The following is a 14,452-nucleotide window of genomic DNA, read 5'->3' on the forward strand; positions in this document are numbered from 1 at the left end:
AGGGCGAAATACAGTGAAACATAAAAAGTTATTTCGGATAATAGAAATTGTTGTATTTGTCAATTGGCTCTATTTTTCATGTGTGTGTGTGTGCGGGGGAGAGGAGGGAGAGGATGGAGCTTGAGGGCTCTTTTTAGCCAAAATTGTAATAAATGTAGGATATTTTATATATTGTTTGATGTTCTTAACCGATTTACTTTAACCAATGTCTTTGTTTTAACTGGTTATTTTGTTGTGGTAGCCTGTAGGGCTCTTTAACTGAAATTATTTGGCGATGTGATATGGAACTACTTAATAGTCGTGCATTTACTTGAAAAATAATTGCATGCCCTAGAACGTCCATGAACCAATCAAAATCAAGCATTTAACAGACCCGTGGTATAAGTAAGGAATGGACTGTTGGACTGTTGAATTGTTGAAAAATAATGCAACAATTGTGCATTATTCCACTTACACCGTTGGTTAACACACCTTAAGACATGGCTTTATCTCAAGACATTTTTTTGTTTTTTGTCCCTAAAACGCTGTGCATCATGACCGCATTACCACCTCCATTATATTTCAACAATTCAACGGTTAGTCGTCAATAAATCCTTACTTAATATTAGTTAATATATATTTTTTAATTGTTTATTGTTACATGTTTGTTCATAGTGCATGTTAACTAATATTAACATAAACAACATTTGATTTAAAAAACATTATCACTATATGTTGAAATTATCATTAACCAATGTAAATAAATGCTGTTCATTGTTAAATGTTACCTAATATTATTAACTAATGTTAACAAATAGAACAATATAATTTTTTTTTCTGGTTGATTAGAGCTTATAAACTGAAAATAAAAATTAAGGACAGAAATCAATATTAATAGTGATATGCAGTTAAAAATATTAATATCTCACATTTTCTGTAATTTTTTTGTTTTATTTTTTTGTGTGTGAAATGCACATTTGACAGTTAAGCATTCATTTTGAGTTTGGATGCAAATGTGAATTTACTGATTTTAACAACAATAAAATCTGTAAAACATTAACACCTAATTTATGTAGGGCTATGACATCAAGACGTAATTCATATTGATCTTTTATCAGGCTTTTAATTATTGCATTAACTTTTTCCTTCAAATAAAGTTCACTATGCTGAACATATTTACAGAAAAGAAAAAGTCATAGATTCTTCCTTAATTTCAGGCTTTAGCTTGTTTGTTAAATTCTCCTTTATCGTTTGAAAAAGTACTATAGTTCTTGCATAGTATCCAGAGAATATTTTTGCATAATGACCGCTAAACTATGTATTTGACCATTGTCTCATGCAACATAGCAGTTTTGAACATACCAATGCTAATTTAATGTCTCTCATATCACAGGGTCTCTCTCTCTTTTCATATCAGTACAGGTTAGAATACCAACTAGTCCATAAAAAAGTAATTTTGGTTGTAGATTGATAATAGCACATACATTAAAATTGTAATATTGTTGCAGTGAATATCTTGTTGCAAGGCTATTTTATTTTATTTTATTTTTTTACATGGTAGGCCTAATGGAGTATTTTTCTTAGTGGAAGTTATCAACTAATCTACAAGTATGATATAATTTCAACTTAAAACATTATTTCATTTTATTTTGTAAGTAGCCTGGATACAGGATGATGCACAGTCAGCTAGTCATTATCGCAAAATAAACCCTTTTAGGGTGAGATAATTACCAGCTAATTGTACATTATTATCCCTTACTTACATACTTGGCACATTTTCTTACAGATAAAGTGTATTTTTCCAGTAAAAAGCTTTCTCTTATCCCAGCTTCATTAGAGAGCTATGAGTAAGCCATTTGAAGGATCATTTTCTCAAAAATGGTTAACACTATGTCTCTGTGGTGCTATAAAAATTATTCTATTGGTTTTAAGCGACCTGTCCAGCCCAACACAACATTGACTCAACCAATGTTGTGTGTTGGGGCGGGGCTATCTGTTTGTTCGCTATTTGGAAAGCTTTTTGAAAACAGTGTTTATTTTTGCAATTATGTTCGGTGATGTTAGTAGTGCAGAAATTACACAGTTCAGCTTTAAGCATGAAATTACTTTTATCAGTGTAGATGACTATACTAATGTACACTATACAGTATATACTATACTAAAGGTTTTGAACAGGCTCCTACCGTAGATCGACTGAATGGCATAGCGATCATCCTCTGGAAGAGAGTAGGTTGCAATATCTCCAACAGCACCCTGGTAGTATGGCCGCATGATGGAAGGGTTAGTGGAGGAATGAGAGAGACCCAGAGCATGGCCAAATTCATGCACAGCCACCGAGAATAAATCAGTGCCTCTGTCATCTAAAAACATTGAGAGAATAATAAGAACTCACTGGAGATCCTTGTCAAATTTAAAGGGATAGTCACCCAAAATGAAATTCTCTAATAATTTGCTCATCCCAGACTTTCTTTATTCTTCTGAACACAAACAGAGATTTTTAGAAGAACAGTTCTGCTCTAAAGGTCCTCACAATGCAAATAAATGGGTACCGAAATTTTGAAGCTCCAAAAAGCACATAAAGGCACCATAAAAGTAATCCATAAGACTCCAGTGGTTAAATCGATCTCTTCAAAAGTGATATTATAAGTGTGGATGAGAAACTATAAATTCTCGTCCTTGCCCAGTAGGTGGCGAAATGCATGAAAAATGTGAATCGCCAAAAAATAAAATAAGAATGTGAATGTGAATGTAAAAGTGGAGATTTATAGTAAAAAGGACTTAAATATTGATCTGTTTCTCACCAACACTTCTGAAGATATGTATTTAACCACTGGAGTTATATGGATGACTTTTATGCTACCTTCATGTGATTTTGGACGTATGTGCTTTTAAATCCCAAAACTTCACTTGCTTTGTGAGGACCTACAGAGCTGAGATATTCTTCTAAACTCTTTATATTCCGCAGAAGAAGTCATACACATCTTGTATGTCATGAGGGTATTTAAAAATTTTTGGGTGCACTATTCCTTTAAAGAGCACCTATTATGGTTTTTAAAATATTACCTTTCATGTAGTGTGTTATATAGGTGTTTGTGAATGTAAAAAAAGTCTGCAAAGTTTCAAAAATCAAAGTTCACGACAAATGGAGTTATTGACTCCAAAAAGAAAGAACCGATTCTGAACACCTGAAACGAGTCGTTAGTAATTCCAGACTTACTTCCGGTACTAACCTACATAATTTGGTAACAAAAATCCCCTCTGGTCTTTATTGGCTGCTCGCGAACAGCTTTGACCTGCCCTCAAACACGGCACTAAGCGGTAGACCAATCACAATGGACTGGGACATCTAACCAATCAGAGCAGAGAAAGCTCTCTGAAAGGAGGTGTTTAGAATGAATGCTTTAAAACGGATCATTGAATGAGTCGTTTTTGACACTAGGAAAAAAAATGTATAATAATGCAATATAAATTATGACCAAATTAAAGTGTTTTTTATCTTGGATGTATGTAAATCTACTATATGAGACCTTTAAAACAAAATTAGGCACATTTTAAAAACATAATAGGTGCTCTTTAAAGTCCATATTCAAAATCATAAAATTTGAGCAATCTATTAAATTAATAATTCACCCAAAAATGAAAATTCTGTCATTATTTACTAACCTACTAACTGAAAGTCATTCCAAAACCATATTACTTTCTTACTTCAGTGGAACACAAAAGTATTATTTTTGAGGCATCTTCAAACAGCTCTATTCCATACAACAGTTGTTCAAAGTGACCATGGTTATCAAGCTCCATAAAATGAAAAAACAACATAAAAGTAGTCCATATGACTTGAGCTTTGAATTCCAAGTCTTCTGAAGTCATACAATAGCTTTCTGTGAGGAATAGACTGTAATTTAAGATGTTATTCACTGAACATAGGCTGCCTGTCAATATGACATCAAATATAATTTGCGGGGTTGCAAGATTTTCAGTGAATAACTACTTATATTTCTGCCTTTTTGTCACATAAATGAATCATATCGCTATAAAAACGTGGAATTATAGCACATGATTAAATATGTATGTTTAACAGTGTTTTTTGTATTTTTTGGTGCTTGACTGATGTCTTTAAAAGAGCTGCGTGAAGACACTACAAATATTCCTTTTGTGCTACACGGATGGAATAAAAACATAACAGTTTGGAATTACTTGGAAACCTTCCGTTTAATCCATTTGTAATTCTTGGTATTATTTTTCATCTATCAGTCAACATTTGGTAAAGCTTGTAGCCCTTGCCTGTGTAGGTCCAGCTCTCCTCATCATCAAAATGTGTATCCCCAGCAACATCAGACTCCCCTGGGAAGAAGGCATGAGCAAGTGTCCCTCCCTTCCCATCGAATGGATATCCGTCATCATGAATTGAGTGAGCAAAAGAGATCATGATTTCAGCTCTTTTTGGCTCACTTGAGGATATTTCATGAAACTTGAGGTTGGTGACATCACTCCAAACATTAAGAGCATAGGCCATAATAGTCTTCACATCAGTAGGTTGGAGTTGTGGAGGGAGAGATGGGTAATTCTGGATGCTAGAAAGAGGTAGATGGATAGAGAGGAAAGTTATTCGCTGGGTAAAACGTGACTAGAACAAGGTAAAAAGGTCAAACGTAATGGTTATTTTGAGATATGTGTAGCAGTGTGCGAATAATACAATGACTTAAAACGTCTCGGTTACTGACGTAACCTCCATTCCCTGATGGAGGGAACGAGACGTTGTGTCGCTGAGTTGACACTAGGGGTTGCTCTTGCGGAGCACGGCCATCTCTGATTTTGAGAATGGCCAATGAGAATTGGCGTGTGGAATTTGCATGCCACTCCCCCAGACATACGGGTATAAAAGGAGTGACGCTGCAAATACACATCAGGTATCGCATTGAGGAGCCGAGCCAAAGACCCGGCGCTTTCAGCGGATGGTTCAGTATTGTGGCTAGCGGGAACACAACATCTCGTTCCCTCCATCAGGGAACGGAGGTTACGTCAGTAACCGAGACGTTCCCCGTCTGTCACTCAGTCGACGTTGTGTCGCTGAGTTGACACTAGGGGTCCCATGGAAAACGCCACAGAGCTGAACCGAGTTACGCAGACAAGCGGTGCGAGAAGGGCAAACCTCTGTGTGCCTCGTAGCCAGCGCAGCAAGCCGTCGCATAACTACCCCCAACACACTGGCAGGCATGAAGCGGTCCCCTGCACCTAGGGGGAACAGCTAACTGCTCAGAAGTATAAGGACTGGCTGGCCCAGCCGGGGCCTTCTCTCTATTTTTCTCCCCTGTAAAAGGAACGCAATCGTTCGGCTGGGGGCCAATTATAAATGGTCCAAGCTGGGGGGTGTCCCTCCAAAGAGGAGGACACCGCGGAGACCACACCCGGCCCCGAGAGGGGGGAGGGGGGGGGTTAGGTGGAATACACACACGGTCTTACCAGCCAGCAGCGGAAGCACATCGTGTGGAACGGCGCCGTGGTAGACCCAACCCAAATGTGGGGAGGGGTTACCACAAACACGGCGACCCTCTGTCCAAGGAAGACGCGGTTTGCCGGTAGGGAAACCATTTTGCGGGATATACGTCACACGGGGTTGCCGAAGGGGGCAACCAGCACATGTGGAGCACTTACCTCAGTACGGGGGCCTGGTGGCGCCGTGCAGGCGACAGCGAGCCTCTCCGAAGACTCAACGGCCGCTAGGCTAGGGAGGAAGAACGTCCAGGGTTCACACTTCCTGCGAACGCAACTGGGGAAAAGAGCGCACGTCTTCACCTCAAGGGAGGGGAAAGGCGCTATGCACAAGCGATACACCCGGCCGGCTGACCCGAACTTACCTGTTTGTGTCACCTGATAACACACGGGACGAAACTGGCTCAACCCTGAGGTTATAGAACCTCGCAAAGGTGTTAGGTGTTGCCCAACCCGTGGCTCTACATATGTCTGCTAGAGAGGCGCCATGAGACAACGCCCATGAAGCTGCAACGCCCCTGGTAGAATGGGCTCGTAGGCCAGCAGGGGGCGGCACATGCTGGGCATGGTATGCCATCGTGATGGCATCGACGACCCAGTGGGCGATCCTCTGTTTGGAGACAGCGCTTCCCTTCCGCTGTCCGCCAAAGCAAACAAAGAGCTGCTCGGAGCTTCTAAAGCTCTGCGTCGCGGTCCAAGTAGATCGCGAAGAGCACGCACGGACACAGCAACGTAAAGGTTGGGTCTGCCTCCTCCAGGGGCAGCGCTTGCAGGTTCACCACTTGATCCCTAAAGGGGGTCGTGGTAACCTTGGGCACATAGCCCGGTCGGGGTCTCAGGATGACATGAGAGAAAGCCGGACCGAACTCTAGGCACAGTTCAGCTAACAGAGAACGCCTGCAGGTCCCCTACCCTCTTGATGGAGGTGGCGCCGTCAGGAGGCGGTCTTCAGAGAGAGCGCCTTTAGCTCTGCTGACTCAAGGGGCTCAAAGGGAGCTCCCCGAAGGCCCCGAAGGACCACGGAGAGGTCCCATGAGGGAACGAGGTGCGGCCTGGGGGGGTTTAACCTCCTCGCGCCCCTCAGGAACCTGGAATACTTACCTTCCACTGCATCGTGATGTGCCAATATAGCGGCTACATACACCTTCAAGGTGGAAGGAGACAGCCGTCCCTCCAAACTTTCCTGCAGAAAGGAAAGCACTGATCCCACTGCGCATCTCTGGGGGTCTTCACCATGGGAAGAACACCACTGAGCAAACAGACGCCACTTCAGGCCGTAAAGATGCCTCGTTGATGGGGCTCTCGCCTGAGTGATCGTGTCTACCACCGCGGGTGGTAGGCCACCTAAGTCTACCGCGTCCCGTCCAAGGGCCAGACATGGAGATTCCAGAGGTCTGGTCACGGGTGCCAGATGGTGCCCTGACCCTGAGAAAGAAGGTCCTTCCTCAGGGGAATTCGCCAGGGGGGGACTGTCGCGAGGAGCGTGAGGTCCGAGAACCAGATCCGGGAGGGGCCACTAAGAGGACCTGCTCCCTGTCCTCCCTGACTTTGCACAACGTCTGTGCAAGTAGGCTCACTGGCGGAAACGCATACTTGCAAAGCCCCGGGGGCCAGCTGTGTGCCAAGGCATCTGTGCCGAGGGGGGCCTCGGCCAGAGAGTACCAGAGTGGGCAATGGGAGGATTCCGGGGAAGCGAACAGGTCTACCTGCGCTTGGCCGAATCGACTCCAGATCAGCTGAACCACCTGGGGGTGGAGCCTCCACTCTCCCTGGATGTAACCTGCAGCGACAGCGCGTCCAGCTGTGCTGTTGAGGTAACCTGGGATGTGAGTGGCCCATGGCGACTTGAGTCGGTGCTGACTCCAAAGGAGGAGACGGCGGGCAAGTTGTGACAAGCGGCGAGGCGTGGACCGCCTTGGCGGTTGATATCGCCGCCCGCGGCTGTGTTGTCCGTCCGGAGCAACACGTGCTTGCCCTGGATCAACGGCAAAAGCCTCCTCAGGGCAAGTAATACTGCCAGCAACTCGAGGCAGTTGATGTGCCAAGACAGTCGCGGGCCCGTCCAAGGCCCGTCCAGCCCCGTTGGGAGGCATCTGTCGTAACCACGACGTGCCTGGAGACCTGGCCTAGGGGAACTCCTGCCCATAAGAACGCTAGGTCTGACCAGGGGCTGAGAGAGCGGCAACACGTCTGCGTGACAAGGACGCAGTGTGTGCCGTGGCGCCATGCTTGTCTCTCGACTCGGGTCTGCAGCCAGTGCTGGATTGGTCTCATATGCATCAAACCAAGCGGTGTAACCGTGGCTGATGATGCCATATGCCCCAGGAGCCTCTGAAAGGATTTTAGTGGGACCAATGTGTTCTGTCTGAACGTATGCAGACAGCTCAGCACTGACTGTGCACGCTCGCTGGTGAGACGCGCCAACATTGAGACCGAGTCCAACTCCATACCGAGAAAAGAGATGCTCTGAACCGGGACGAGCGTGCTCTTTTCCCAGTTGACCCAAAGCCCCAAGCGGCTGAGGTGCCTGAGCACCAAGTCCCTGTGAGCACACAACATGTCTCGTGAGTGAGCTAAGATTAGCCAGTCATCGAGATAGTTGAGGATGCGGACGACCTGCTTCCCTCAGTGGGGCAAGGGCTGCCTCTGCGACCTTCGTGAAGGCGCGAGGGGACAGGGACAGGCCGAAGGGGAGGACTTTGTACTGATATGCCTGACCCTCGAAGGCAAACCGGAGAAAGGGTCTGTGCCGAGGAAGGATCGAGACATGAAAGTACGCGTCCTTCAGGTCTACCGCCATGAACCAATCCAGATGCCGGACGCTTCGCTAGAATGCGTCTCTGTGTAAGCATCTTGAACGGGAGTCTGTGCAGAGCCCGGTTCAGAACTCGCAGGTCGAGGATTGGCCGCAACCCGCCGCCTTTTTTGGGTACAATGAAGTAGGGGCTGTAAAACCCCTTCTTCATCTCGGCTGGAGGGACAGGCTCTATCACGCCCTTCTGTTGAAGGGAGGCGATTTCCGCACGCAAGGCAGCGGCGTTCTCGCCTCTCACCGTGGTGGGGCGGACGCCGTTGAACCTGGGCGGGCACCTGGCGAACTGAATCGCATAGTCGAGTCGGACTGTCCTGATCAACCAACGCGACGGGTTGGGGAGCGCAAGCCACACCCCCGAACTCCGAGCGAGAGGGACCAAGGGGACTATAGCGTCGGACGTACCGGCAGGCGGGGCCTCGCGACGGGGCGGAGCCCGGGGTGCTGAGTCTAGGGACATCAAAGCACTTACCTGGCTCCTTGTGACCACTCCCGGAACAGCCTGGGACGGGGGAGGAAGAATTTCGTCCTCGTGGCCCGCAGAGACCGTCGGCTCGGGGGCGGGGTTGTGCCGTGGCTGGACGCGTGGAAGCGGAAAACCCAGTTCCAGGGCGCTGTACCTGCCAAAGAGAACCGGTGGCCGGCAGTCATGATAACGACGGACGGGGAGACCGGAAGTGGAGCCCGGGGGCTGAGGAAACTGCTCTTTTCTTGAAAATGTGAGTACATCCTTATTTCAAAAGGAAATAAGGATTCTCCACCCGCCCCTCTGGCGGGGGAGGGAGTGGTCTGCTTACCAGCTCCCGAAGTGCAGTTCCCTGAGTCCCAGGGCTCTTTGAAGCCTTCTTAGGGTTCCTGGCGGCCGGCCGTGAGGTGGGGGGCGTCGCCGTCCTGCGGGAAGCTCCGCACCGGGGCCGGCCCCGAGGGGCGGGCTGTGGCGGAGCTGGTGTTGGTACCGCAGGGGGACACGCTGGGCAACGAGCAGGCGGGGTCGCGGGGCCTGTAGCTCCGCCTGGGCAGGATATGCTGTATAGCCTCCATCTGCCTCCTTACCATTGTAAACTGCGGGCGAAGTCTCCAGCGGTGTCACCAAACAGCCCAACCTGGGAGATGGGAGCGTCAAGGAAGCGAACCTTGTCAGCCTCTCGCTGACTCGACCAGGTTGAGCCATAGGTGGCGCTCCTGGACCACCAAGGTGGACATCGCCTGCCGAGAGCCAGCGCCGTGACCTCCGTTGCCGGAGGCGAAGTCGATCGCTGAGCGCAGCTCCTGCATTAGACCGGGTCAGGACTACCCTCGTGTAGTTCTCTAAGTGCCTTGGCTTGGTGCACCTGCAGGAGTGCCATGGCATGTAAGCGAGGCGGCGTGTCCAGCAGCGCTGTAGGCTTTAGGCGTCAGAGGCGGCGTCAGCCTACAGGCCCTGGGCGGAAGCGTCGGGCGGTTCCGCCAGGTGGAGGCGTTTTGCGGGCATAAGTGCACGCGACAGCTTAGTCCACCTGGGGAATCGCCATGTAGCCCCTGCTGCCCGCCGTCGAGGGTAGTGAGGCGGAGGAGCTTACCGCTGCGTGTCGCGGGCAGTGAAAGCGCGCACCGCGGCGTAAGCTCCTCATGCACCTCCGGGAAGAAAGGCGGGGTCAGAGCGTGGCGTAGCGGCGCTCGGCCCCAGGAACCAATCGTCGAGCCGCGAGGGTTCGGGGGGGAGCGGAGGGTTCCACTCCAGCCCGACACTCGCGGCTGCCCGGGCAAGCATAGCTGTCAGCTCCGCGTCAGCCTGCGACTGAGCCGCCGCACCCGAGGGTGGGAGCTCAGCCGAATCTTCAGCGTCAGACATGACAAACCCACTCTCCGATGCCGCGATCGAAATCTCATCGTCGTCAGGCGCTCCGAACATGATCGCGGGTCCGCTATGAAGCGAGCCAGCAACCGTGCCCCAGCGCTCGGTTGGAGCACACGAGCGTGGCGGGGAGTGGGAGGTCCGTGGGGTTGTACCCGGCGGAGAGGCTCCCACTGAGGTCCCCATATCGCCCCCAGCGCTAGCCGACACCGCCTCATACCCGTAGGTAGAAGGACCGAGTCGGGAGCGGCTGGGGTGCCCAGCGCTCTTCACGAGTCGCGGTAGCGACCGCAGCGTAGCCATGGGCATGCTCTCGCAGTGAGGCATGAACCATCCACGAGCGCTGACTCTGCGTGGGTAGCACCCAGGCACAAGAGGCAACGATCGTGGCCATCAGACAGGGAGAGAGAGCGACCGCAACCAGGAAACACACACAAGCGGAAAGACATCTTGAAAAAGGCGGCTTCACCGTTTGTGCCACTCTTTTAATGTTTTTTTTATATATATATATATGTATCACGAGAGTATAAATGTATATCACGTATAAAAGTTATTCACTCCGTAACTCTTTTATCAGCTGCTGAAGGGGTGTATGCTCAGCACTAGCGTAGTATCTGAGGGGAGGACCGCTGGAAAGCGCCGTAAAGCCAACAGCTTGCAGAGATGACTGGAACAGCAGAGGAGTTCAGCTCTATGACTGCTCTCGGCTCCGAAAAAGATATCTGATGTGTATTTGCAGCGTCACTCCTTTTATACCCGTATGTCCGGGAGTGGCATGCAAATTCCACCGCCAATTCTCATTGGCCTTTTCTCAAAATCAGAGATGGCCGTGCTCCGCAAGAGCGACCCCTAGTGTCAACTCAGCGACACAACGTCGACTGAGTGACAGAGGGGGAATTAAAGGATTATTCCGGGGTCAACAAATTAAGCTCAATCGACAGAAATTGTGTCATAATGCTGATTACCACAATTAATAAATAAATAGGAAAAACAGTATATATATATATATATATATCCATATATATATATATATATATATATTATTTTTTTACTTTTTTCTTTAAAAAAAGAAGCAAAAAATCAAGGTTACTGTGAGGCACTTACAATGGAAGTTATGGAAGGAAAACTTACATTAATTATTCTGTTAAAACTTGAGTATTATTTGAGCTGTAAAGTTTTTAAATTGGTATATTTTATGGTTGTTTTTGGTTTTTCAGTTGTAAAATGTGATATCAATTTACACAGGAAAGTGTAGTACATGATTTTATTAAATCATGTTAACATGAATAAGTTTTATATCTTGTTGCTATACTTTTGAAACAGTGAGTATTTTAACTTTTACGGATTGGCCCCATTCTTTTCCATTGTGCAGTAAGTGTCTTATTTGAGCTTAAATTGTATTTAACCCTGAATTGGGCGATCCTTTAAGGGCGGTCATCTATTTTTAAGGAATTTATGCAATCTGTTAAGAATTCATTTGTCTTTTGTCTAAAAATGCAGACCTCCAAGACAGATCAGACTTTTTCCAGTGGAGTCCAGTGGTGGCATATCTTCTTTTCCTCCTGCGCTTTTTCATGTCCTCCATCCCTATAATGTCTGGCAATGAACATCGAGGTGTAGCCATCAATTTAAGGGTGTCCTTGTCTAGAGATGCACAGGACAGAAGGACCCCGATCAATATATAGACCTCAGAGATACAGATCCCATTACAGTATATCTTGAATGTTAAAAAAAACATGTGATGAGGGAAGACTGTATTATAGCTTTTTTTCTATAGCAAATTCATAGCGCCAAGCCCCAACCATTAAAAACACTAGTATGATCATAAAGTCATTCCAAATGATATAATCTATATATATACATTGTGTGTACTGTGTATCTTGTGAACATTGTGCATTATTCAGTACATTTGACTGTATTGTTCCTGTGTATGCATGTGTTCCTTTAGTTCAACTGAAAGAGCATGGCACTAGCAACTGCAATGTTATGGATTTGATTCCCAGGGAAAGCATGTACAGATCAAATATATTACTAGAATGTAATTTAAGTCACTTTGGATGAAAGCATCAGCTTGAATGAATGGACCATGATTTTTACCCATCTTTATACTTGAATGGTGGAGTGACAATAAAGTGAAATCTTATATGCCTTAATAAAGGCAAATCTTGAATCAAAGACTGTATGTGAGTGTGAAAGAAAGAAAGAAATAAGAAAAAATAATGAAAGAAAGATGATGATCAAGTCAAAGGGGCTCTTTCACAATAATCTGGAAAACCCAGTTTGGCCATGTGAAAAAAAGTGTGTGGATGACAGATCACGTGAAGGCCTTCTGAAATAAACCTCTCAAAGTTTGGCTAAACAAGGACCTTATCACTTTCTGTATGTAATGAACTACTTTATTTGAAAGACATACAACATTGCATTGCATTTACCAAGTTTGCCAGTGTCTTTGAGGCCAGCAAATCGCTGCATTTCTTTGACAGCCCTCTCAATGCCATCTTTGGTCTGCAACTGCCCAGTGCGTGGGTCTGGAGGAGGCAGATATCCATACCGGCTCAGCCAATCCTAATAGAAATTACACACTGGAAATGTTAAACTCAAATCAGTTAATACAAGATCATCAATTACAGTTATAACATAACAATCAAACACAATAAACACATATGTTAAACACATTGGGATAGTTTTCCCCTTTATCATTTTGATGAGAATTGTGTGCATGGCAAAATAACTGTCAAAATATAGGCACCAAATAAATGTCAAAAAATTTACATTACAATTTTTCATTATGTTACCAAACTTTACAATACAGATTTAAAAAATATGAGTAGCCTAGTATTAATGCTAATTAATATGCAATAAATGTAGCCTTTTATCTTGTAAAATAATTATCACCCATTAAAGAGATCAACTGATGTCAAACATTGCACCTAACAATAACAATAGGGAGAAATCCGGTCCACAGAGATTTTATGCACACACACACACACGCACACGCACACGCACACACACACACACACACACACACACACACACACCATAGAGAGAGAGAGAGAGAGACATCAAACATGACAATTTAACCTCACTTAAAACATGACAAAATATTAGCCTACCCCCCTATGGCATAATATTTGTTTTTGAATTTAAAAAGTAACTTTTTCTTGGTATGCTAATGGCGAATAACGTTCATTGTTATAATGGAGAAATAAGCTCATCTACTTACCACACCCCGTGAGTACTGGTCCGGCACCGGGGCCATATGAACCGGAGAGATAAGCACAAGCACAGTGCAGGTCAGGTAAACCAACCGATGATATCCTGATTCTATCATCTGCCTGGATTAAAATCTGCAAACACAGCGCGACAGTCTGAATCAAGTTCCAACAAGCAGGGGCAGTTCACACCGAACGCGTGATTCTGAGCGCCAGTAGACAACGCAACGAATAGAACTGAACGTAGCCTAGGTCTCTCGAGACGCGCTTTTAAAAGTAGACGTTTTATCCTGACACGGCGACTATAAAACGCGGCGCTTCTGTGTGAGAAGTTGGAAAAAAAATCATTGAACAAAAAACGCGTTTACATTAATAATAATAAAAAATCAATCGAAATCAGCGCGAACGCATACGTGTTCGGTGTGAACAGCCCCTAACTCTTATAATCGACTTCTTAATTTGAATTCCGTTACATTTTCAAATTCATACCTTAAGATAATTTGGACAGTCAAACTTAAGACAATAAAAAAAATGATTGGCTTATTTTCTAATGGATTCCCCTTTACCGTTACACGCGCGCCTCTTTTTCTGTTTAAAGACTAGGCAGGGCAACCGATCGATGAGAAAGGAAGCGCCTCTCTCTCTCTCTCTCTCTCTCTCTCTCTCTCTCTCTCTCACACACACACACACACACACACACACTCACTCTCTCTCTCTCTCTCTCTCTCTCTCTCTCTCTCTCTCTCTCTCTGTACATTTCTGATTAATGTATAAACAAACGTGCTAAATCAATTAGCTTTACATGCATTAGAAATTAATAATAATAGATTATATCAACATAAAAAAATCCAACTGTGCCTTGATTTAATTCAAGTTCAGTTGCCATTCTCATCATTTGACAGCAGAACCACAATAAATAACTGAGGTTAAGGTACAGGCACACCCATAACTGTAAGAAACAGGATGTTTTAAAATCTTACTGTTACAACACCACATTGGCCTATTTCTTAAGACTTCACCCTTTGAGAAACAAGCATTTGTTCAGTTGTTTTGCTGTATTTACTTTTCTTTCATATCTTAATTATTAGCAATTCAGCATAAGATTTATCATCAAAGGTCTAC

At 45.5% G+C, this 14,452-nt stretch overlaps 1 protein-coding gene across 1 annotated transcript in view; it reads right to left on the minus strand.

Annotated features, from left to right (window-relative positions):
* LOC127627026 (matrix metalloproteinase-25-like) overlaps positions 1-13,945 on the minus strand; it is a 29,043-nt gene extending 15,098 nt beyond the window's left edge. The window contains exons 1-6 of the mRNA XM_052103226.1: positions 13,820-13,945; positions 13,342-13,465; positions 12,551-12,683; positions 11,621-11,762; positions 4,264-4,553; positions 2,163-2,339 (exon numbers count right to left, since the gene is read on the minus strand). Coding sequence (XP_051959186.1) covers positions 2,163-2,339; positions 4,264-4,553; positions 11,621-11,762; positions 12,551-12,683; positions 13,342-13,449 — 850 coding nt within the window. The 5' untranslated portion in view covers positions 13,450-13,465; positions 13,820-13,945. The remainder of the gene's footprint in view (positions 1-2,162; positions 2,340-4,263; positions 4,554-11,620; positions 11,763-12,550; positions 12,684-13,341; positions 13,466-13,819) is intronic.
* Positions 13,946-14,452: the final 507 nt, after the last annotated feature.

This window comes from Xyrauchen texanus, chromosome 33 (genome assembly GCF_025860055.1).
Source record: "Xyrauchen texanus isolate HMW12.3.18 chromosome 33, RBS_HiC_50CHRs, whole genome shotgun sequence".
In the NCBI taxonomy this organism is placed as follows: Eukaryota; Metazoa; Chordata; class Actinopteri; order Cypriniformes; family Catostomidae; genus Xyrauchen; species Xyrauchen texanus.